The sequence below is a fragment of the Mirounga angustirostris genome, unplaced genomic scaffold, assembly GCF_029215605.1.
Source record: "Mirounga angustirostris isolate CCGP_5_RB_7025 unplaced genomic scaffold, mMirAng1.0.hap1 SCAF_14, whole genome shotgun sequence".
NCBI classification, from domain to species: domain Eukaryota; kingdom Metazoa; phylum Chordata; class Mammalia; order Carnivora; family Phocidae; genus Mirounga; species Mirounga angustirostris.
The window spans coordinates 75,688,804-75,714,061 of record NW_026991722.1 but is presented as its reverse complement, the minus strand read 5'-3'; the positions used below and the strand labels follow the sequence as shown (position 1 = coordinate 75,714,061).

The following is a 25,258-nucleotide window of genomic DNA, read 5'->3' as shown; positions in this document are numbered from 1 at the left end:
AACAACTGGTCTGAACAGCTGACATCTTAAGTAAATTAGGTCTTTGCACTGTGTACTCCTTTTCCTTCCTTCCCCATTTTTGTTCCCCATGGCCAGAATCTAGACTAAATTAAGAAAGACTCTTTTCTGTAAATGTACAGGGAGTTTTGGGAAGTATATATCCTGGATGCTAGTCAGTACCCACCTCCTAGCCCTGCTGCTAGAACCAAGAACTGCTATTGCCAAGAAAAGAAAGAAGTGTCTGGTGCCCCTACTTGGAATGCAGTATGTTTTCTTATAGAAACAATGTTTTCGTTAATTGTTAGATTTGTTAAGATAAACTTAATCCTCCACATTTGATGTATTATCAGTTGAATGGATCTTTGTGGGCGAGTCTCAGAACCTAACCACCGTTAATTTATCTGTTCATACAATCCATTTACAGCTGAACTTTTGGAATGCAGCTTGTTGATCTGTCAGACAGTGCTTGTTCTTCATATAAGGCAAAAATTTTTATTAGAGTCATGATTCTTCCCAAGGTGTGTCATATAGGCAAACATTTTGTCACATTAGAAAATATTGCATGCTAGGGGGTACCTGGCTGGTTCAGTCTGCAGAGTGTGTGACTCTTGATCTCAGCGTTGTGGGTTCTTCCACCCGATGCTGGGTGTAGAGAGTATTTAAAATCTTAAAAAAAAAAAAGAAAGAAAATACTGCATTCTAGAGAATTGGTATATTAGGGATTGCTTTTAGGGATATTTTGTCTTCTCAGTTTAAGTTGATTTATTGATTGCCTTTGAGAGAAGAATTAATATTAACACTTTTTTTAGTATTTATTTGAGAGAGTGCATGCACGCGTGTGCATGGTTTGGGGAGGAGTAGGGGGAGAGGGGGATAGAGAGAATCCTCAAGCAAACTCCCCACTGAGTGCAGAGCTTGAGGCAGGGCTTGATCCCGGGACCCTGAGATCATGACCTGAGCCAAAATCGAGTCAGATGCTTAACCAACAGAGCCACCCAGGTGCCCCCACTTTTTTAAAAAAAGTGCCCTTTTTTGGCCTGTCTTTATCAGATTAAGGAGTGGGAAATATGTGTATGCATTTTAATGAAGAGAATTAGTGATCTAGTAAGAATTGTTTAATGTATGTTTAGCAATTTTTTAAAAAGGTATAGAAAACTTGAGAGAAACACAAGTTCCATGCAAATTTTACTGGCCCTTTTTAATTTTCCCCTGGTTTAGGCAAGTGAGAAAATCAACTTTGAATCCTAATGCAAAGGAGTTCAACCCTCGCTCCTTTTCTCAGGTAAGGTTGTTTCTCTCTCTGAAGTAATCATAGTCTCAAAAAAATAAATTTATTATTGGTAATAGTATTTTCCCCATACCTGCCATCTACACTCACTTATAGGATGCTGAAACAACTTGTAGTTTAAATTCCTTTTTCTTATATGGTCATTCATGAATATTTTTGAGTCATTGAAGAGATTCTTGTTTTATTTTGTCATCAGTTAGATGTGATCTGTGGTAAATCTTTGAATCTTTCTGACTGGCTGGCTAACTAGGCTTTCAGGTTTATAGATAAACTATTTTTATTCTTCTGAATTTATAAGCTACTTACTTAATTTTTTAAAAACACTTTCTTCAGTTCCTTAAATATCACAACTATTTTTAAAGTATTATTGATAAGTTGGCAATTATTGTAATTAATTGCAATTGAAATTAATTGTAATTTCTACCTAAGTGTTTTTCCTTTTATTTGAAACATGGAAGTTTCTAAAACTTTTTCATGAAAAGGCACTAAAAGCAAGTAGAACTTAGAAAGATGGGAAAAATCCGTTCTCAGATTGCAATAATAGTTAGCATTTCACCTTACGGTAATTGATTTTTATTTTTGTAGCCAAAGCCTTCTACAACCCCAACTTCACCTCGTCCTCAAGCACAACCTAGCCCATCTATGGTGGGTCATCAGCAGCCAGCTCCAGTTTATACTCAGCCTGTTTGTTTTGCACCAAATATGATGTATCCAGTCCCAGTGAGCCCAGGCGTGCAAGTAAGTCCTAGATTTTGATGTTCATTTACCCTCCTTAGTTATTTGTATTTGATACCAAGCACTCTCTCGGTGTGTGGTGACTTAAGGCAGTAATGGCAAAACAAGAGTATTTGAAAGGGGGAGGCATGCAATGGCATGGTGTGTTGTTAGTATAAAAACCTAAATCTGAGAATGTTTTCTGGTGAGAAAGAAAGACGGTTTAGATTTACTGCAGTTTGGGGTTTGTCCTTTTAGGTGTGGGTATGATTTTATTTTTTAATGACTCCTGGAGAATCAAGAAACTTCAGAGCTAGCTCTCTAGCAATATACAACTAAGAGAAAATAGTAAAATATATTCTTATTACCTGAAAAGCCTAATACTCATTTTTTTTTTTTAATTCCCTCAAGCCTTTATACCCTATACCTATGACGCCCATGCCAGTGAATCAAGCCAAGACATATAGAGCAGGTAAAGGTGAGAATAATCCTGCCTGTGTTTGCTTGTAGTCTGCATGCTGCATGAATTAAGTAACTCATTTAGAATGAATGAATATTTGTAGTTCAGCTTTCACTTTTGATGAGCCTGTGCATTGACTTGTGGTACCCAACATTACATAAGGTATTTGGATACACTTTTTTTCCCCCCAAGATTTATTTATTTGAGAAAGAAGGGGGAGGGGGCAGAGGGAGAAGGAGAAGAAGAGAGAAACTCGAGCAGACTCCTCACTGAGAGCAGAGCCAATCTCACAACCCTGAGATCATAACCTGAGCCAACACCAAGAGTCGGACGCTCAATGGACTGCACCACCCAGGTGCCCCTAGTTGCATTTTTATGAACAAGACCTAGGGGAGGAGAACTGCTCATCAGTTGTGATTGTTCAAGATCCTCTTCAAAAAGAATAATTGAATTTTGAAGTTTTCATTGTTAAATTTGAAGAGTGTTTGCTAAATTAATTTACTGGGTTGTTGACCTTTTTATTTCATACTAACATACAATCCCCCCTCCCCCAATCCAGAATTTCTTTTTGAGCCCAAGGGCATCGCATTTCAGCAACCATCAAAATCTTCATAGTAGAGGATGTTTCCTCATCTTTTTTTTTTTTTTTTAAAAGATTTTATTAGTTTATCTGACAGAGAGAGACACAGTGAGAGAGGGAACACAAGCAGGGGGAGTGGGAGAGGGAGAAGCAGGCTTCCCGCCGAGCAGGGAGCCCGACACAGGGCTTGATCCCAGGACCCTGGGATCATGACCTGAGCCGAAGGCAGACGCTCAACGACTGAGCCACCCAGGCGCCCCCTCATCTTTAAAATGAAAATGTTGTGGGGCGCCTGGGTGGCACAGTCGGTTAAGCATCCAACTCTTGGTTTTGGCTCAGGTCGTGATCTCAGGGTCGTGAGATCAAGCCCTACGTTGGGTTCCAGGTAGTTTGCTTGGGATTCTCTCTCCCTCTCCCTCTGCTCCTCCCCACCCTCAAATAAATAAATAAATCTTTAAAAAAATAATAAAATGAGAATGTTGTGTAATCCAATATTCTACACTTGGGATTAAACAGCCTTCATGGGAAAAAACACACATTGATCTTTTTTTTTTTTAAGATTTTTTATTTATTTTATTTATTTGAAAGAGAGAGACAGAGATAGCAAGAGAGAGCACAGGCTGGGAGAAGCAAGCTCCCTGCTGAACAGGGAGCCCGATGGGAACTTGATCCTGGGACCGTGGGATCATGACCTGAGCCGAAGGCAGACGCTCAACCAACTGAGCCACCAGGCACCCCAACACATATTGATCTTAAAACGAAATCTTTTAGGGCGCCTGGGTGGCTCAGTTGGTTGAGAGACTGCCTTTGGCTCAGGTCATGATCCCGGAGTCCTGGAATCGAGTCCTGCATCGGGCTCCGTGCTCAGCAGGGAGTCTGCTTCTCCCTCTGACCCTACTCCCCCCACTGTCTCTCTGTCTCTCTGTCTCTCTCAAATAAATAAAATCTTTAAAAAAAAAAAGAAAGAAATCTTTTAATGTTGGCAAATGCTAAAGGATGTCCTTTTTCGCCATGCAGGTAGTTGAGAGTTATTAATTGCTATCATTTTATTAAGAAACTATAGAAAGTAAATGATTTATATTAAAAATATTTCTCAATGCCCAGTAATACCCTCCTGACCTAAAACTTTGACTTCTTAAATTAATAAGCTTTCCTCAGTATTTGAAGTAATCATTTTGTGGATGTTAATTAAAATTCTTAATTTTTTTTTTAAACAAGTATGGTATCCTTTGCCTTTGAACACTGGAACGTGTTGAAAGAACTGTAGCTTGGATAATTTGAAGTTACCTAGTTTTAAGATTAATCTTATTCTGTGGATCTAAAAAAATTCAGGTGGAGAAAAGGTTTTTTTAGTGCCATTTTGAGTGAGGTTAATATTAAGGTGTTCCTTCCTCTTACACTGTTGGTGGGAATGCAAGCTGGTGCAGCCACTCTGGAAAACAGTATGGAGGTTCCTCAAAATGTTGAAAACAGAGCTGCCCTATGACCCAGCAATTGCATTACTGTGTATTTACCTCAAAGATACAAATACAGTGATCTGAAGGGGCACCTGCACCCCAGTGTTTATAGCAGCACTGTCCACAATAGCCAAACTATGGAAAGAGCCCAGCTGTCCATTGGCAGATGAATGGATAAAGAAGATGTGGTATATCAATACGATGGAATACTACTCAGCCATCAAAAGAAAAATGAAGGGGCGCCGGGGTGGCTCAGTCAGTTAGGTTTCTGCCTTTGGCTCAGGTCATGGTCCTGGCGTCCTGGAATGGAGTCCCGCATTGGGCTCCCCACTCAGTGGGGAGTCTGCTTCTCCCTCTGCTCCTCCCCCTGCTTGTGTTCTCCCCCTCTCTCTCTCCCTCTCAAATTTAAAAAAATAAAATAAAAATGAAATCTTGCCATTTGCAAAGTATGTGGATGGAACTAGAGGGTATTCTAAGCGAGATAAGTCAGAGAACAACAAGTATCATGATCTCACTTGTATGTGGAATTAAAGAAACAAAACAGAGGATCATAGGGGAAGAGAAGAAAAAATAAAACGAAATCAGAGAAGGAGACAAACCATAAGAGACTCTGAAGCATAGGAAACAAACTGAGGGTTGCTGGAAGGGAGGAAGGTGGGGGATGGGGTCACTGGGTGATGGACATTAAGGAGGGAACGTGATGTAATGAGCACTGAGTGTTATATGAGACTGATGAATCACTGACCTCTACCTCTGAAACCAATAATACATGTTAATTAATTGAATTTAAATTAAAAAAATACTAAGGTGTTCCTATATTACTACCTGGTTTGGGGATATTTTAATGATTATTTAAGACAGCACAATGGGGATGTTTTTATGTTAAAACAAAAAAGATAATTGCAGTGAAAGCAAGCACTATAGTATGGCTCTGATGGGAGAGAGGCACTTTAACTTCAGGCGGCAGTGTCATTTCCCATAGACAGAGACGTTGTGCGCTCCGAGGGACCCTCAGCCAGTGTTGCAGAGCCAGTTCCGAGAAGGTGGAACAGGCACACTACAAACAGCAGCTGTAAACATGTGCTTTGCTAAGAAGGTGGAAAGTGACATGGTAATTGCTTGGTCCATAGTTCAGATTTGGTGATTATCAAGATTTTGCCATATTTATTTGAGGGGTGCTTTGTTTCTTTGCTGCAGTATTTAAAGTAGATCCCAGACGTCATGCCATTTTATTTCTACATACTTAGTGTGTATCCTTTTGAATATGGGACATTTTTCTTAGCTAGCCAGAGTGCTGTTATCACACTTTATAAAATAGTAATTCCTTTTTGTCTAATAATCACCATAATTACATTACCTTGGTTGAGTCATGTATATATTTTTACAGTTGGTTTGTGTGAATATGGATCAAAGTAGTAAGATCCATACTTTATTATATTTATTACATGTCTTTGTAATTCCCCTGTCTTCCCCCCTGCTATTGCTTTGTGGCAGAAACCAGTTGTTATATAGGAATGTCCCATATTCTAGATTGTTCACTTCTTGTGATGTCATTGATTACATTCAGGTTTAATTTTTTTGTGGGAGAGAGGTAAGAATATTTAATAGATGATTGTGAGTTCCATTGGATCATTCAGGAGGTGTACAAGATCTGGTCATACTTTGATAATTGGTAAAATTAAGGGCTCAGGTGGTGATAGCCCAGTCCTCCCCTCCCCAGATGTAAAGTTTTCTGTTACTCTTTCATATAATTTGTTAGGGCTCTGGTTCTCAAATTTTAGTGTGTATCAGAATCACTTGGTGAGTTTGTTAAAAACACAGATTGCTTGGCCCCAGCCCCAGAGTTTCCAATTCAGTAGGTTTGGGATATAGCCTGAGAATTTAAATTTCTAGTGCAGCTTATAAAACTAGTTCCCTAGTGATGCTGATGGTCTGCGATCATACTTTGAAAATCATTGCAGTTAGGAGTTTGAAAACAGTAATTTCTGAATTCCTAGCATTTCTTTTCTGTTCGTTAGCTGGAATCATCCTGTAAGGGACTGTTCTTTTCAACTAGGGCTGTATATGGTTATCCTCAGATAGTTGGTACAGGAAAGTTAGAATAAATGCTTAAATTTAAGGGCTTAAAATTGCCTTAAGTGCCAGTTTCCAAGGAGGAGTTGGTGCCCTTGATACTTTTCAGTAGTGTCTAGTGAAATTGTTCGCTTTGAAAGATGTCGCTGTCTCCCCTTTTTTATTTTTTAAATGTTATGAATGCATGGATTTTCATATACTTTTATATATTCATTGTGTTTCAGTCAGTTATTCTTTTTGCTGCTCCTATTGTCCCATCTTTTATCAATGGCAGTCCCTTCCAGTTGGCTTCTGTGTCCTTTTGGTGTACTATTCATTTGTCTTTTTTTGAAGGTATAATTTGTTTATTTGAGAGAGAGCACATATGAGCAGGGGAGAGTGGCAGAGGGAGAGGGAGAAGCAGACTCCCCGCTGAGCAGGGATTCCCGACATGGGGCTCAATCCCAGGACCCCGAGATCATGACCTGAGCCAAAGGTAGATGCTTAACCGACTGAGCCACCCGGGCGCCCCCTCTGCATTTGTCTTTGATAACTTCCTTAGTTTCTGCTGTAAGTAAGATGTTTCAGGCTAATCTTTTTCTAAACTCAGACCTGGATCCATATTCCTTCAAGGAATCCTGATTCTTTTTGCGGAAATAGTATTTATAAACCGTTTTCTGGTCTTTGGGTGTGCTGTTGAGTACTGTGTCTTGGCCTTTTCAGTGGACAAAATTAGGAAATTCATACTGATACATCTAATTCAAGTTAACACTGCAAGATTTTTACAGTGACTTCTTGCTTGCATCTCTTTTTCTTTTCCATTGAAAACTTTGTAAAAATAGTAACTGTATTATCCTTTTAAAAAAGAAAAAGAGGGGCGCCTGCTTGGCTCAGTTGGTTAAGCATCTGCCTTTGGCTCAAGTCATGATCCCAGGGTCCTGGGATTGAGTCCCATGTCAGATTCCCTGCTTGTTGGGAGGCCTCTCCCTCTCCCACTCCCCCTGCTTGTGTTCCCTCTCTCGTGGTCTCTCTCTCTGTCAAAAAATAAATTAAAAAAAAAAAAATCTTAAAAAAAAAAGATTCTATTTATTTATTAAGAGAAAGAGAAGGGGTAGGGGCAGAGGGAGAGAATCTCAAGCAAGCCAACTCCCTTCTGAGTGTGGAGCCTCATGTGGGGCTCAATCTGACAACACTGAGATCATGACCTGAGCTGAAACTGAGAGTCAGATGCTTAACTGACTAAGCCACCCAAGCGCCCCTGTATTGTCTGTCTTTTAACAAATTACCACAGAGCTTAGCTGCCTAAAACAACAAATATAAATTATTTCACACAGTTTCTCAGGGTCAGAAATTCAGGAGTAGCTTAACTGGGTGGTTCTGCCTCAGTCTCTTATGAAGTTGCCGCCAAGATGTTGGTTAGAACTATAGTATCTGAAGGGTTAAATGGGGCTGGAGGATCTGCTTCCAGATTCAGAGCTATCTAAACATGGCAGCTGGCTTCTCCCAAAACAAGTATTCAGAGAGAAATTGGCATAAATGGAAGCTACAGTGTGTTCTACAGCCTAACCTTGGAAATGCTGTAACTTGTGTGGTGTGCTAGAGATGACACAAAGCAGACCTGGTACAGTGGGCGGGAACTACACGAGGATGTGAGTACCAGGAGGCAGGATCACAGGGACCCAGCTTGGAGGTGGGCTCATTTATGCTTTGCTACAATGTGTATATTTTTAAAATATTTGTCGTCTCATTATTACCTTACAGAATAAAATTTAACACTTCTTTGCAGTATTAATTTTCCTTAGTATCTATTTCATTTAGAAACCTTTACGTGCCAGTTTTCAGAGTGAGAAGTTGTTGGTATTTCATATTTTTATGCTGCTCCTTTCAGTGTTTTAAAATTTTTTAACATTGTTTACCAAATATATAGAGATACACTTGATTTTTTAATACTGACCTTGTGTCTTGCCACTTCACTAAACACATTTATCGTTTTTAGTAGCTTCTTTTAGACTTAGAATTTTCTGTGTACATAATCATAACCTAGTCACTGTATCTTTTTCTCGCTTTATTGCCCTGGCTAAGTCTTCTCAGTGATGTGATCCTTACATTGCTCCTGTTCTTAGGGTAAAGCGTTACCTTAGAGTGTTAGGTACACGCATACTTCCTTTTATTACACTCTACGTACTGCCTTTTTTACAAAGTGAAGGTTTGTGGCAACCCTGTTTCAAGCTAGTCTGTTGGCACCATTTTTCCAACAGCATTTGCTCAGCATTTCTCTCTGTGTCACATTTGGTAATTTTGGTAATTCTCTGATTATTTCAAAATTTGACATTATTATTTGTTTTATATATATATAAAATATGTGAACTCACTGAAAGCTCAGATGATGGCTAACCATCATCCAAAATGCACACTTTTTATTTGATTGATGTACCTCTTTTAATGATAAGTCCCTCTTAAAATTTTCCCTTGAGTTTCCCACCCCCTTTACATTTTACTTAAATCCAGCTTCTTTGTCCTGTATTCTTTCCTACAATTTGAATTTCAGGAATTGCATCTCCGTGGTGGTGTTTAAAGTGGCCCTCTGTTCTCTGTAATCCTTGCAAACCTATAGTAGATATCTAGAGAGGCTTGATAAGATCAGGTTATAGTTTTTTAAATTTAATCTAGAATGTCTCATAGATGAAGTGTGTACTATCATTAGGAGTCACATGATATCATCTTTCTTTTTTATGATAGTAGGATAGCCTTACCTGTTCGGGATAACATTTCCTACCAGCTCTTCTCTGTTTTAGCGGCCACTGACAGTCATTGTCTCGCCCTAGATCCATCACTTCATTAAAGGTTGCAAGATGGTGACATTCTCTATTATTCCTCTTCAATTATTAGATGGAATATTTCTATAAAGAAAAGCTTTATAGATGCCTGGGTGGCTCAGGTCATGATCTCGGGGTCCTGGGATCGAGTCCTATACATCAGGCTTCTTGCTCAGCAGGGAACCTGCTTCTCCCTCTGCCTTCCACTCCCCCTGCTTGTGTGTGCTCACTCACGCGCGCTCTCTCTCTCTCTCTCTCTCTCTGATAAATAAATAAAATCTTAAAAAAAGAAAAACTTTACCTTGTCAAACTGGTTACTGTGAGATATAGTTTGTGCAATTAAAATGTCATCATTTCAAGAAAGTTCTCAAAATAATGAGTTGATTTCATACTATTCTCTAAAGGTTGACCAATGACGGTTTTTGTTGTTCTGTCAGTACAAACTCATGGTTTTTAACATTCAGTTCGCCAATTGGCATTTTTATTGGAATCACATTAAATTTATATATTAACTTAGGGGAGAATTGCTGTCTTTTTATTTAGTCTTCTTATGCAAGAACAATTATGCCTTTCTGCTTCTTTAAATCTGCTTCTGTATCTTTAGTGGTTTTTTAAAGTTTCTCTTAAAAGATAGTGTGTGTTTTTTCAGTTTATACCTTAGGTATCTTCTTTTTTTATTGTTATTATAAACCAGGGTGTTTTCCACTGCAGTTTAAGTAGTTACTTATGAAGTAAGTTTAAGTTTATGAAGTACTATGTATGAAGGCTATTGCGGTCTTTGTGTTAATTTTGTATCGTGCTGTTTTATCTGTCAAGAACTTGCTTCTGAAATGCAGTCATAGATTGTATAAGGCATATCTTTCCTGCATGATAGTAAGGCCTTTGCATAAAACCACTTTGTCTTCTTGGTGGTTCAAATGCAGTGTTTTTTACAACCTGTGAGAAAAATTTTGTTGTGTTTAAAAATCTGCCAAAGTCAAGAACTTGATCAACACAGAGCAGAATTTCTTAGCCTTGGCACTGTTGACATTTTGGGACAGGTATTTTTGGTTTATTAGCATACCTGGCCTTTACCCATTTTTAAAAAATATATTTTTAAAAGATTTTATTTATTTGAGAGAGAGAGCGATTGGGGGAGAGAGAGCAAGCATGAGCAGGGGGTGGGGGGAGGGAGAGGGAGAAGCGGAGCCCAATGCGGGACTCGATCCCAGAACCCTTGGGATCATGACCTGAGCTGAAGGCAGATGCTTAACTGACCGAGCCACCCAGGTGTCTGGGCCTTTACCCATTTGATGCTAGCGGTCCTCCCCTTCTCCCAGTTTTGACAACCAAAATGTCTCCAGATATTGCCAAATGTCCCTTGAAAAATTGTTCTCAGTTGAAAACCACTGGACATAAGGAAATGGTTAAACTATGGTCCATCTAAATTATAGTTTAATATTAAGATAAATTCAATTTAAGGAAGAAAATATACCATAAACCCAAGTATATGTCTGTATAAATACATATGCGTATGTACTAATGCATAGAAGATAATCTAGAAGACCATACACAGTGGTTGCTGTTAGTGGAAAAAAGAGTATGCAAATAGTGGGATGGAAGATTTTCTTTAGTATTGTTGAATTTTTTATGTTTTAAAATTGTATTCAAGTATTTTCTGTATGTGTAACAGAATTTTAAATTTTTAAAAAAGATTTTATTTATTTATTTGACAGAGATTGCGTGTGCACAAGCAGGGAAAGCTGCAGAGAGAGAGGGAGAAGCAGGCTTCCCACTGAGCAGGGAGCCTAATGTGGGGCTTGATCTAAGGATGCTGGGATCATGACGTGAGCCGAAGGCAGATGCTTAACTGACAGAGCCACCCAGGCATCCCTAGAATTTTAATTTTAAAAAAGATTGTACACTTGACTGGCTTTTTTACTTAATTTTTTTAAATGTATGAGGGTTATAATCAAGTATCAAAAGAAATAGTGAACTTTCACTTGTTAAAAAATGTTATAGGAGTTTGGGGTGGCTTTTCTTTACTAAAAGGAATTGCTTTTTCAATTATATGGACTCTCAAGATCAAATTCAGAACAATATTACTGTATACACGTTTCTTCCATTTCCACATTTACTTTTCTAAATACATAAAACATTATATAACTAGCTCTCCTAAATTTCAGAAAGTCATTAAATTTTTAGCAAGAAAATTGAAATATTTTGTTTATTTATTTTTAAAAAGATTTTATTTATTTATTTGACAGAGAGACAGCAAGAGAAGGGAACACAAGCAGGGGGATTGGGAGAGGGAGAAGCAGGCTTCGTGCTGAGCAGGGAGCCCGATGCGGGGCTCGATCCCAGAACCCTGGGATCATGACCTGGGCCGAAGGCAGACGCTTAACGACTGAGCCACCCAGGTGCCCCAGAAAATTGAAATATTTAAAATAAACAAACTCTCTCAACTAGTAACTACTTATATAATTCTGATGATTTTATGAACATGCCGAGTTATACATTCTTTATGCCTCCTACCTTGTTGTAAGCAGTGGTTCATGGTTCCTTCCCTCAGGTGGCTTTGTTAACATCACACCACAAAACCCATCACAGACAACAATCAGTGCTCTAATAGACATGTAAGGTGAAGGTACACAGAGCGTGCAGCTAGCTCTTTTGGGGGAACTGGGAAAGATACTACAGAGGAGATGACAGTTGTGCTGAATTTTTTTTTTTTTTTTTTTTAAGATTTTACATTAGAGAAGAGAGCACCGGCAGAAAGGAGAGGCAGAAGCAGGTTCCCCATGAGCAGGGAGCCCGATGTGGGGCTCAATCCCAGTACCCTGGGATCATGATCTGAGCCGAAGGCAGACACTTAACACACTGAGCCACGTAGGTGCCCCTAAATTTTTAAAAAATAATCTCTACGCCCAGTGTGGGGCTCAAATTCACACCCCAAGAACAAGAATTGTATCCTCTACTGACTGAGCCAGCCAGGCACCCCAGTTGAGCTGAATTCTTTTTTTTTTTTTTTTTTTAAAGATCTTATTTATTTGAGTGAGAGAGAGCATGAGAGGGGAGAGGGTCAGAGGGAGAAGCAGACTCCATGCTGAGCAGGGAGCCTGATGCGGGACTTGATTTCAGGACTTGAGCAGAAGGCAGCCGCTCAACCAACTGAGCCACCCAGGCGCCCCTGAATTCTTAATTAGAGTTTTAACACGGGGGGGACCATGAGGCAGAAATCTGTGTGGAATAATAATAAAAGACATAAAGTAGGGCCACCTAGGTGGATCAGTTGGTTGGGCATCTGCCTCTGGCTCAGGTCATGATCTTGGTCCTGGGATTGAGCCCCATGTGGGGCTCTCTGCTCAGCAGAGAGTCTGCTTCTCCCTCTCCCTCTGCCCCTCCTCCCTGCTCCTGAGCTCGCTCGCTCAGTCTCTCTCAAATAAATAAAATCTTAAAATAATAATAATAAAAGACAAAGTGATTTTTAAAAAGAACTATTAGAAACCTGCTACACTGTAGTGTGTGATGCTGTGTCTTGAGAAAGAGCAAGAGATTGTGTAAGAATTCAGTGATGGGAAATTAAGATAGAGTTAAGCTTAGTGTTGGGTCTGTTTTGGCTTTTTTCTTATGCTGTTGTTTTTCTTTGAATAACTCTAATAGCCGCCTGTAGCAAGTGGCATAATTCGGTTTATCAGATAGGGATTATCTTATCTGAGAAAGTAGTATGAAGGAAAGTTTTCGTAGTGCTTAAAGAGTCTATTTACAGGGACTCAGGATAAAATCTGGGGGTCATTAGAGAGGGTCTCGGATGAAGCTGCTTTCAGGCTGACTCCTGAGGGTTGAGTCAGAGTTGTCCAAGCTGAGGGTTGGGGATTGGTGTTTGAGGCATATGTAATAGGAAAATCGGCCAGAGTGGCTGAAGTGGTGGTGGGAGTGGTATAACATGGCACTGAAGAGGCAGGCAGGAGGGTCACATCACGCACAGCCTCCTGGACCGTGTTCGTGTGTTTGATTCTAAGGAGATGGTATTTTCTAATACTAAGTCATCTTTTCTGCAGTACCAAATATGCCCCAACAGCGGCAAGACCAGCATCATCAGAGCACCATGATGCACCCAGCCTCAGCAGCGGGCCCACCAATTGTGGCCACCCCACCAGCTTATTCCACACAATATGTTGCCTATAGTCCTCAGCAGTTTCCAAATCAGCCTCTTGTTCAGCATGTGCCACATTATCAGTCTCAGGTAAGGCTGATATGATCTAACTCTATTTTTGTTCCATTTACATAACTTTCAGTTTTAACCTTTAATATGGTAAAGGGGTTTTCCTTTACATTTTGTGCTCTGTGTTATAGTGAGGTAGATAGTTAAGTATTTGGGGGCCTTTTTAGTATAAGAAGGTTGCTGATCAGTGTAAGTATTTCAAAGGAAATAGCCAAGAACATTCATTTTAGGATTTTCAGAGTTGTTTCTGTAACCCTGGAAAGCGTGGAGTTAAGACCTCTAACTAAAATTTGCTTGACTCTATTCGATACTTTAATGTATTTTCTTTATATTTTGTTTGAACACAGCATCCTCATGTCTATAGTCCTGTGATACAGGGTAATGCTAGAATGATGGCACCACCAGCACATGCCCAGCCTGGTTTAGTGTCTTCTTCAGCAACTCAGTACGGGGCTCATGAGCAGACGCATGCGATGTATGGTAGGAAGCATTTTGTTTCTCTCTTTCAGTGTGAGTGACTAGTAATTTATTTTAAAGCTCTGGAAAGAAACTTTTAAGAATAACTTAGCCTTTTATACTATTGAGGGTCAAGAATCTAAAGAAGAGATGAACCCATTTCTATAAGTCTTGGCAACATCATTTCACCTTCTGTTCCTGAAATTTGTCGGTCTTCAAATATCTCTCCTTATTTTAAGTGAAATAGAATGATTTGTATAACAGAAATTATCATTTGTGGAGAAAGACCTTTTCCTCCTCTTCCTCATCAGTATTACAACCATTTGGTATGGCCTGCCTAAGGCATGCAAGAAAGTTTTACCACAATGAGAGCACTCTCTAGCAAGAAAGCATTCTGCTTCACTCCTTCCTCTGGCAGTCATTGGCATTACATATTTTTATTGCTGTTTGTTAAAATGAATGCTACTGTGTTTCTGCCTCATGCTGATTTTAAGGGGTCGAAATAGTATAATACTGGATCTCCTTTAGACATGAATCACACTTTAAATATAATCATTATAAGCAATGGTAAAATTAAAATGAGAAGTATCCTATGTAAAATAATTAAACAATATATAAAAGAATAATAGGCAAAAGTCTCCATCTTAGTTTTGTGGCTGGTGAGCTTTGTGCAGGTCAACTTTGCATCTGTCTAAAGTACTAAAATAATATGGTTTTCAATGTTGACAATTTAAAATGACATTTCCCACTCATATCTTATAATAAAAGAGTCAGTGAGTTGACCCATATTATATTTTTCAAAAAACTTTAGTGCTAGTTTCATTAAGATGTAAGTTTTGTTTTGAACTTTCCTGAGCACTCCTGTATTGTCATTTAGGTTTTCTCATTGGCATTTCAGTTTTTTGGAGTGGGAGGAAAGAAATTTAAGTTTATTCATACAAATGAAAAGTATACCACTATGAGAAATTATCATTACAAACAATTATGTGGACATTTCATTTTTAAACCTTTTAAAACCTTTTTAATGACTACAGTTATGATATTTTGTAGGTTCATAGGAATAAGGACTCAGCAGCAGTGAAGTTTCTTGTCACCCATAACCCGCTGCTTGTGCTTTCTTCCTGGAGGCATGCTCCCACTGTACACGTTTGCAGTGATAGGAATGTTAAATGATTAAAGGCATTGTTTTTGTAAAATACTTAAATCCAATCTTTATTTTACACATTATCACTTAAAACTTTCTACTGTGGATTATGCCCTTTAAATTAAAATGATGTATTTGCCACGTTTGGGGAAACTTTCTTACAAGAAACCCATTCATAATTTAATTGAAAAAAATACCAACAGACTGATTTGGCTTATGATTTTGGTTATGATTGCTTTTCATTGGCTTGTCTTAACCAGGACTAAGTATGTATGAAATTGCATAAAAGCGTGTTCATCACATACGCTTTTAAGCAATTTGTATACATTTCAACAATTTTCTGGTTTGCTAAAGGCTTAAGTGATGAAAAAGTTCATTATGATTTTTTATATATTTCTGGTAAATACATCATGATTTAACAAGTGGAAAAAAACATTTTCCCCCTCCCATTTTCTGGCATACTCCTCTTGGAATAAGATATAAACTTTTGAGCTAAAATTTCCATTACTTTTTAGAGAATAGCTATTTGTGTACCCATGCTTATGAGACATTGTAGTGATACTGTGATGTTGAGAAGAATCTTTCTCCTCAGTGTGTTCACTCACTGCCAGCATCTGGTTTTGTCTTTTGGATGGATGTTCATTGGTTTGAAATAGCCTGTATAGTAAATACTGTATCTAAGACGCTAATGGTTTAAAACTACTTTCCCAAAACATTTACATTTGAAAAGTAGTTGTCCTTGGACCCTGAAGTCAATTCATATGTGGGTAAATAGGAAATACTGCAAATAAAACTCTAGGTCTAATGTCCAGTGAAATCTGGCATGATTTGTCATGAAGGCTAGTTCTTTATTGCCAGGAGAAAGTTGCTCAGCCAGACCTGAAACTACTCTCCTGCAGTTCACACAGGTTGTAGTTAATTGACGTCTGTTGATGAGGGCAGACTGGAGTGAGGCTGTGGACTTGATATGGTTGTTGCTGGTTACTCAGGTTCTCATTTGGATACTTCATACTCTAAAAAGAACACTAGAAAATGAACTGTTTTATTCTTTGCCATCATAAGCCATAGTTTAACCTAGTAAAGAAAGTTCATTAATTCTTCAGTAATTTATTTCAGTTATTTTAGATCTTCCAAGACACTTTTAAAAGTACATTATTTTAAACTAAGACAAATCTGTTGCATGGAAATGCTAATTTTACACTTCTTTCCCTTGAACAGTTTGTATTGCGTATTCCCAAAGGAACCAAGTATTTTGAGTATGAATTATGTCTATTTTGAAGCTTCATTCTATCTAAATATTTTCAACTTTTTATGCCAACAAAAGAATATGCACCCAGATGTTGGCGACAGTTCTGTGTCACCCTTTGGTCATTTTTTCATTGTTAACAGCCATAGCAAAAGGCTTTGAGAATAGAAAGGGCACTAAGGACTACAAAATGAAAGACTGATTATTGTCTTTAAATGGTTGGTATATTTAATATAAATATGCTGACAGATTATTGAACAGCTAAATTGCTAGGAGAAATATTAGACATTTTAAGTAGTTCTTGACCTTGTTCTCTTTCTAGTTATCTTAGGAGTTTGATCACAAACTTCATCTCTTTGACCTTAATCTAACTTAAATCATTGCCTTCGCCCCTTCCCTCCTAAGAAGTTACTTTTTGTTTCCTGGTCTCCTAATTCACCTAATTTTGTTTTTGGCAGCGGTGTTTTCCCTTTCAGAAATAGTAACGAAAATTTCTCTACTAACTGAAGCCATCAGGAAGAGTTAGATCCAGAATCCTCTTTGAGTTTGTTTTTGATAGTTTAATGCAGATAAATGAGAAAATACAGGAGGCAAAAAGATTTAAAATGAACCTATTATCCTTCCAGTTGACAACTACCTGTTAACATTTTGGTGCATATCCTTCCAAATGTACTTATACACACCCATTTATGTAGATATTTTAATAAATGATATTATACTCATGTTTAATATTACCATTATTATGTTTCTAAATTTTTGGGTTCACTTTCAGATGCCTAATAAAGAACTTACAGAATAATGATGCTTCTATTAATAATGATATACAAAATTGTTTGAGTCTTTTGAATTAAACTTGGTAAATATTCTCTTATTTTGGTACATTATTTATATTCAGGTTGTTCAGTGGAATGCCATGTTGGTCTTTTGATTAGATTATGATTTTATTCCTTTCATTTAAGCAAGTCAGCATGTGGAACTCGACACATCAGTACAGAAGAAAAAGTATCTTTTGGTTCAGTCCTTTCTTGTTTAATTTTGTAGCAATGTTTAAAGTGCTTGTCATCTCTTGTAAAATAAGAAAAATGATTTATGCATGAATACAAAAAAAATTACTAAATATGTCAACCTTTCCAGAAAATTAGGAAAATGCACACCTCAGAAGGCTAATTTACCTTTCTATTTCCCAAATTCAGCATGTCCCAAATTACCATACAACAAGGAGACAAGCCCTTCTTTCTACTTTGCCAGTGAGTTGGGTTTTTTATACTAATTTTAATTGAACAGTAAAACACTTTTTAAAGAATACATGTTAAGGGAGTAGACTTGTTGAGCAATATTTTCCTTGTGCCAGACAAAATCGTTGAATATATGTATATTTGTAAATAATTCAGAGTTTTAAAAAAGGAAATACAACCCAGCTTAAGGAAGCTGGAGTTAATTAAAAAATTGAGTTGCTTCAGAAATTAATTTTTGCATACCAAGCAAACATGTACGACTTTTGGAAAAGCCTAATATTTTCATTGTTCAGAGAAACTTCTGCTGAACTGCCCTTTTTTTTTTTTTTTTTTAACCAACCCACAAATTTAGTATAAAAAGCTGAAAATATTAGGCTTTTTCAGTATCCTGGTGAGAAGAAATTTATCCTTACAAGGATTTTTTAATTGAATAGGGTTGAAATTCTAGGTGAGAAACATTTCTGTGTTTTCAGTCTTTGCATGACTGAAGAAGGTTTAAAATATTTAGGTGGTAGACCCCAGGATGTTTTGAGCTTCATCAGGAAAGCGCAGCCCGACTGCTTGATTATGTTTGGCAGCCCTGGCCTCTCTCACCACCAGTGAAAAGGTAAATAATCAATGGCTCCTAAATGGAGAAAGTCTGGGCAGGGCTCTCTTTTGGAAATGAACGTGTAAGGTGTGTCCTCTTTATTTTGTAGGGCAGTTTTAAAATAAGGCTAGTCATGGACTTTTGGTATTTGGATAAGAAAGGTACTGACTTGCACAAGTCCTTCAGAAATGTATGCCAGGAATGAGTCACTTGATGTGCAATACTATATTCTAAGGGATATTAAGGATTAAGATTTTAGATACTAAATTTTGGATTATTTTAGAAAGACTTAATGTCTAAATCTACTAAATGCCAGGTTTTAAAAAGTTGAGAAAATATTTTGACTTAAGTTTTCATTAACTGTGTCATGACTTGGTATCCAAAAATAAGTGTGTACATGTTATTCATTTGGTGCTAGGAATTGTTAACAAATTTAATCCTTTAATAGATGCTCTTTAAAAAGGAGTCTTGCTGTATATCTATACTATGAAAGGGAAACTTTGTATGTGATATAGTATGTAAAAGACAGTGTCAGTAATTAATTTTATTATGTACTCAGTTTGAGGTCTCAAATGTAGTTATCCTCACCATCTTACTGTCTCTGATAGTAATTTTGGAGTCAGTTTCCTGAAGTAGCTGAAAGGTCCTTAATCATCAAACCTAAGTGTTAACTGCCTTAGTACAACATCCCCTGAAAGGAATTACTAGTTTTTAAAAGAAACTAACAGTGGGGCTACTATTTGTAATTTAGTTTGCTGCTTTGTACCACCCCTCCCCGCAAGCCATTTTGTCATGGTTTGGTCTAGTTGCCTTTTACTCCCCTCTTTAAGAATTCAGTTTTCCTTCACTTCCTTTTTTCTGAATTTAACATCAAATGGGAAGATTTTGTTTTCGTTTTTAGTTTTACAGTGCTGGTGATCTCTCCTGACTTGTGCATCCAAGGTCAAAATGATAAAACCTGGTTAAAAATTAAACTCACAGCCTTATGGACTGAATTGGCTTCAGTAAGGTCATGGCTTAGGAAACAATTTTTATTTGTTTAGTGTTGTGGGGATTTTGACAAGTCACACATTTAGAGTTTTAAACGCTTGTATCAAGGAACACAGTGAGTGGGAAACTTGCGGACCAGGTAAAACCCAAAAAGCAATACTTCTTTGATTAGCCTGAATTCATCTTGGTTTCATGAAGGCAACTTAATTTTTATAAATAGAAGTTTAACTGATGAATAGCTAAATCAGAATTTTGAAGAGAATTTGTTTTTAACCTTTGGAATCTTTAGCTAAATTAATGAAATAATTATAATAATTACAATAAAAGCAGTTAATTGGTAGACTCAGCTCAGTAAAGCCCAGCATTTACTGTCTTTCACTCTCCCCTTCTCCCTTTCCCTAATTCTAGTAGATTTTTTCCTCATTTATTTTACTAAAGGAACCCGACTATATTTTTGTTGTTATGTAAGTATTGAATTAAAAAGTGTCAATTTCACATTTTTCCCAATTAGCTACCCAGTTTTTGTATTTGAGTGGGGGGAAGAATTCCTGGATGAGGAACTTGCTTAGTAGGTATCTTTTAAGCAACAAGATAAACAAAGGAAATTATTTCTGATTAAACCTTTTAAAGTTTTATTTGCAGTTAATGATGCATATTTACATGTGCTTGATTTTTCTTGCAGTGCATTGTAGTTTGCTCTTGTTTAGGTACGGAAAGGATAGGGTTTTTTTTTTTTTAAAAGCAAAAGCCTGTGTAGATGCACACAGTTTGGGTTACTTGAAGTATTTGTGCTATGAATGCAAATGAGATATAAATTAGAATATTTTATAGCCTTTCAGTGTTAGTAGACTACTATCCACAGAGATGCCTTTTAAAAATGCACAGTAGGGGCGCCTGGGTGGCTCAGTCGTTAAGCGTCTGCCTTCGGCTCAGGTCATGATCCCAGGATCCTGGGATTGAGTCCCACATCGGGCTCCCTGCTCGGCAGGAAGCCTGCTTCTCCCTCTCCCACTCCCCCTGCTTGTGTTCCTGCTCTCGCTCTCTCTCTGTCAAATAAATAAGTAAAAAAAATCTTAAAAAAAAAAAAACACAGTAAAACATACTTCATCTTAAAAAAATTTCATCCTTTTTTTCCAAATTTCAAGATTTTAACCTTTTTTTTTTTAAGGTTTTATTTATTTATTTGAGACAGAATGAGAGAGAGAGAGAGAGCACATGAGAAGGGGGGAGGGTCAGAGGGAGAATCAGGCTCCCTGCCGAGCAGGGAGCCCAATGCGGGACTCGATCCAGGGACTCCAGGATCATGACCTGAGCCGAAGGCAGTCGCTCAACCAACTGAGCCACCCAGGCACCCCATTTTTTTTACCTTTTTTAATTGATGAATTACTTCATTATGAGATTTCATGGGCGTAATTATTCTCCTTGGGTGAGGTAATGTTTTTATGTCGGAAAATTAATAATATAGCACACAGCTAGAATTTATTTATTTATTGTTTTTATTTCCTTAAACCTTTGCATAGAAGGTTATTAAAAGTACAAACATTTCTTGAATAAATAAAGTTTAAAACATAGAATCTCCGAGATTCTGTACTTTGTCTTTGTGAAACCTCATAAATTGAATTTGGGATTCAGGAATTGCTTCCCCCTAGATAGATTTAGTATTGTTAGAAATGAAACACTTAAGAAGCTTGGGGGTAGGGAGGATTTTAACGCTAATACTGTGAAAATAAGGAGCATGAGGGACGCCTGGCTGGCTTAGTCCGCAGAGCATGGGGCTCTTGATCTCAGGGTCGGATCTCCACGTTGGGGGTGGAATTGTCTTTAAAAAAAAAAAAAAAAAAAAAAGGCCCGTGAATGACTCTAGACAGCATCCTCCAGTAGAACTTTCTGTGATAATAAAAGTGTGCTATAAATTGTGCTGTGTGATCAGCAGCCACTAGCTGCATGTGGCTATTACAGTTATTTATTTATTTATTTATTTTAAATTCTTATTTATTTGACACAGAGAGAGAGAGAGAGACAGCGAGAGAGGGAACACAAGCAGGGGGAATGGGAGAGGGAGAAGCATGCTCCTGGCTGAGCAGGGAGCCCGATGTGCGGTTCGATCCCAGGACCCTGTGATCATGACCTGAGCCGAAGGCAGACGCTTAATGACTGAGCCACCCAGGTGCCCCTATTATAGTTATTTAAAAGTAAATTTGAAGAATGAGTGTAACATTTTTTTTTTTTAAAGATTTTATTTATTTATTTGAAAGAGAGAGAATGAGAGAGAGCAAGCACATGAGGGGGGGAGGGTCAGAGGGAGAAGCAGACTCCCTGCTGAGCAGGGAGCCCGATGCGGGACTCGATCCAGGGACTCCAGGATCATGACCTGAGCCGAAGGCAGTCGCTTAACCAACTGAGCCACCCAGGCGCCCTGAGTGTAACATTTTTATAAGAGCAGAGTCAGGTTCAAAATTTACATCAAGTCTTTTTTTTTTTTTTTTTAAGATTTTATTTATTTGCGAGAGAGAGAATGAGAGACAGCATGAGAGGGAGGAGGGTCAGAGGGAGAAGCAGACTCCCTGCTGAGCAGGGAGCCCGATGTGGGACTCGATCCCGGGACTCCAGGATCATGACCTGAGCCGAAGGCAGTCACCAACTGAGCCACCCAGGCGCCCTACATCAAGTCTTTTAGACCAAGTCAGTGCCTAGACAGTTTGGGGGGGATCTGAAAGTTAACCTAATGAATATGATGGTGAAGAATGAATTAGAAGAAAGACACTGACTTTTATAGACTCGGGACCATGGAGTTCAAGGAAAGCAATTAGCACATTATTCTTCCCAGCTCCCAGAAGACAGGCATGGACTCTTCCTAAAAACACCCAGAGAATATCATGCCACAACTTTCCTGGTTAATATGTTCCAATGTGTATTAACTCTTACAGTTAGGGAAATTTTTTCAGTGTATAAACAAAAGTGTTTTGTTTAATCTGGGTATTAATGAATATTAATACCTGCTATGACATTGGCAGTGGATGCACAGGTAATCCTCGCACTGGCTCTTTGCCTTGCTTTTGCCTTTTTTAAAAGATATGTATATGGGGTATCTGGCTAGCTCAGTTGGTAGACTGTGCAACTCTTGAACTCAGGGTTGTGAGTTCAAGCCCCATGCTGGGCATAGAGTCTACTTTTAAAAATACATATATACAAATACAGTTGGGGAGATAACCAGTTAGGCTGGAATATTGGTGGCCTTTGGCCCTACAACATCAAGCATTACAGAATTGCTTCTTGTGCCTAATCCTCTGCATAACATTTCTGTGGGACATGCCGGGTGTCACTTATGCTGGTGACTCTTGGCATTCTTGCCTATTAGACTGCCAGAGTTAGAGGGCCTGATCTCAAAGCAGTGCTTGTTTCTTCCTGTCAGTCCCCTGTATGTCTGTTTTTGCACACATGTCATAGGAAGAACATGAGGAGCTATTTTGGAATTGTTTCTGTGTGTGGATTTAGCTTCTCTGGAATTTTAGGATGAATTTGAGAGAAGGCTGGAAGTCCTATGTTGCTAGGGATGGGTCTTGAGAAAACTGTTTATCAGCTCGTTGCCACATCATGGTTAGATTTGTATCCGTGTGCTGTCAGTAGTCACTGGAAGCAGTGAACTCATCTTATTGTGATTTTGATTCTCAAATTGCTATTTTGGGAATACATGAACAAATGAATTTATACCTAATCTCCTGTCAAGGTATGGTTCTTGCAGAGATCCATAAAGAATTGGCTTTAGGTTCTTATCTTCAAATGAACACATTTTTACTTAAGAGTGGCCCATCATATTTCCTTTGAAGTTACTCCAGCTAGTACAAATCTTTCTAAAGGCTGGGATGCTTGGAAGGGAGTTCACTTTTCTACATAGTTTAGGTAATTCCATTTAAAAGATTTTTTAAAGCAAAGGTGAGAGAGAGCCTTGAGTAGGGAGGGTCCAGGGAATGAACTGAGTGGCAGAGTGACTTCTGTGATCAGCTGAGATTGATTATGGTCATTTGGCCATGAAGACAGAGCCCTGACCTTGCCACATACCTTACCCAGCCCTTTCACCCAGTCCCCCCAATGCAGTCAGTGCCCATGGGACACTGTGCCTGCTCCAGGGCAGTAGCATGGTGAGGTTAGCCAGATGATGGCCTTGAGCTAAAGTGTGTGTGTGTGTGTGTGTGTGTGTGTGTGTGTGTGTGTGTGTGAGAGAGAGAGAGAGAGAGAGAGAATTGTTTCTGTTGATGCTATTAAGTGGCTTTTTCAGGAAAATCTAGTGACTACTTTGAGTAAATTTAATTAGATTTTAATATAATGTATACAGCTGTGTTATAGAAATAAAATGCTAGTCTGATTGGTAAGCGATAACTTCACACTTAAGATTTTCAAGAAAATGGATGGTTTAAAAATGGAGTCAAACACAGATTGGTAAAAGTATGAGTTAGGCACTGAGTATCACGAAAGCTCAGCTGATGAGGCATAGAGGAGCAATTGAGACCATGCTACATGTTGGTTGTACACACACGTTTTTCTTTCACTTCAGTTTCCACTGGCTCCCTTGCTCAGCAGTATGCGCACCCGAATGCTACCCTGCACCCACATACTCCACATCCTCAGCCTTCAGCTACCCCCACTGGCCAGCAGCAGAGCCAACATGGCGGAAGTCATCCTGCACCCAGTCCTGTTCAGGTAAGGAGAAGCTCAGGTCTTGTAGAATTGCATCCTCATTCCGTTTACTGAGCATTTTCTTCAGTGCTGAGTATTGTGCTGGGTACCACGTTATCAAAACACCTCACACCCCTGCCTCGTGGAGGCAGCGTATAGCTAACTGCCCACTGTGCCCCTGGGATTTGGTTTTGGTTGTTACTAGGTTTTGTGTTTTGTTTTGTTTTTTAAAGATTTTATTTATTTGACAGAGGAGAGACACAGCGAGAGCGGGAACACAAGCAGGGGGAGTGGGAGAGGCAGAAGCAGGGAAGCTGAGCAGCGAGCCTGATGCGGGGCTCGACCCCAGGCCCCTGGGATCATGACCTGACCCGAAGGCAGACGCTTAACCACTGAGCCACCCAGGCGCCCCTGTTACTGTTTTTAAGTCTTATTAAGATGCATGTTGAGAATGAGGTGACTGAGTAAGTTCTAGAAATCAGTGATTGAAAAATCTAATTTAACATTATATAGGGAATTGGCTTGGGACTTTTTTTTTTTTTTTTTACTTCATTTCTAACAATTGTACAATTTTTTTCCCTATTAGCTTCTGCAGTCATGTTTGTTAACAGGGCAGTGAAGCATCTCTTTGACATCTTTCAGTTCCCTGGGGCAGAGCTGCCGTTCTGCCTCTGCTTGGTTGAGGGCTTGCAACCACCACTTGTCCCCCAGCCCTGCCCTTACCACCCTGTACGTTCTCTGGTACTTGCCACCGCCCTTCATCTTAGATGGGCCCAGGGGAGCCTGCTTTCCTATGGGGAGTTCAGCTCTGTGTGTCACCTTAACTGCTTTTCATTCAGGAAATGGTTTTCTCACTTCTTTCTTGTCTCTTGGCAGCACCATCAGCACCAGGCCGCCCAGGCTCTCCATTTGGCCAGTCCACAGCAGCAGTCAGCCATTTACCACGCGGGGCTCGCACCAACCCCACCTGCCATGACCCCTGCCTCCAATACGCAGTCTCCACAGAATAGTTTCCCAGCAGCACAACAGACCGTCTTTACAATCCATCCTTCTCATGTTCAGCCGGCATACACCAATCCTCCCCACATGGCCCACGTACCTCAGGTAAACCAGCTTTAGCCAACTTTCTGTGAAGACCGAGTAGAATATGAAAGTTGTCAGATAAGCAGCAAAGAGCAGATGCTCTGCAAGCTAGGAAACCCTGTGTGTGATGCCATTTGCCTGTCTCCCTTTTCCCACTCAAATACATGTGATCTGGCCCTAAATGAATGTTGGTGTGGTTTTGTAATGGGGTCAGTAAAGTTGCTGATTGGTCAGTCCTTTAATGTTTCCCATCTGAGACCTTAAAAATAC

At 38.9% G+C, this 25,258-nt stretch overlaps 1 protein-coding gene across 17 annotated transcripts in view; it reads left to right on the top strand.

Moving 5' to 3' along the window:
* Positions 1-25,258, top strand: part of ATXN2 (ataxin 2) — a 134,196-nt gene that overhangs the window by 105,222 nt on the left and 3,716 nt on the right. For 7 of the 17 annotated variants that reach the window (XM_064578381.1, XM_064578382.1, XM_064578377.1 and 4 more), the window contains 8 exons: positions 1,219-1,282; positions 1,874-2,026; positions 2,414-2,480; positions 13,408-13,592; positions 13,919-14,051; positions 17,611-17,664; positions 23,784-23,929; positions 24,782-25,009. In XM_064578381.1, the coding sequence (XP_064434451.1) occupies positions 1,219-1,282; positions 1,874-2,026; positions 2,414-2,480; positions 13,408-13,592; positions 13,919-14,051; positions 17,611-17,664; positions 23,784-23,929; positions 24,782-25,009 (1,030 nt within the window). The other 10 variants (XM_064578383.1, XM_064578372.1, XM_045887647.3 and 7 more) reach the window with 6 other exon arrangements.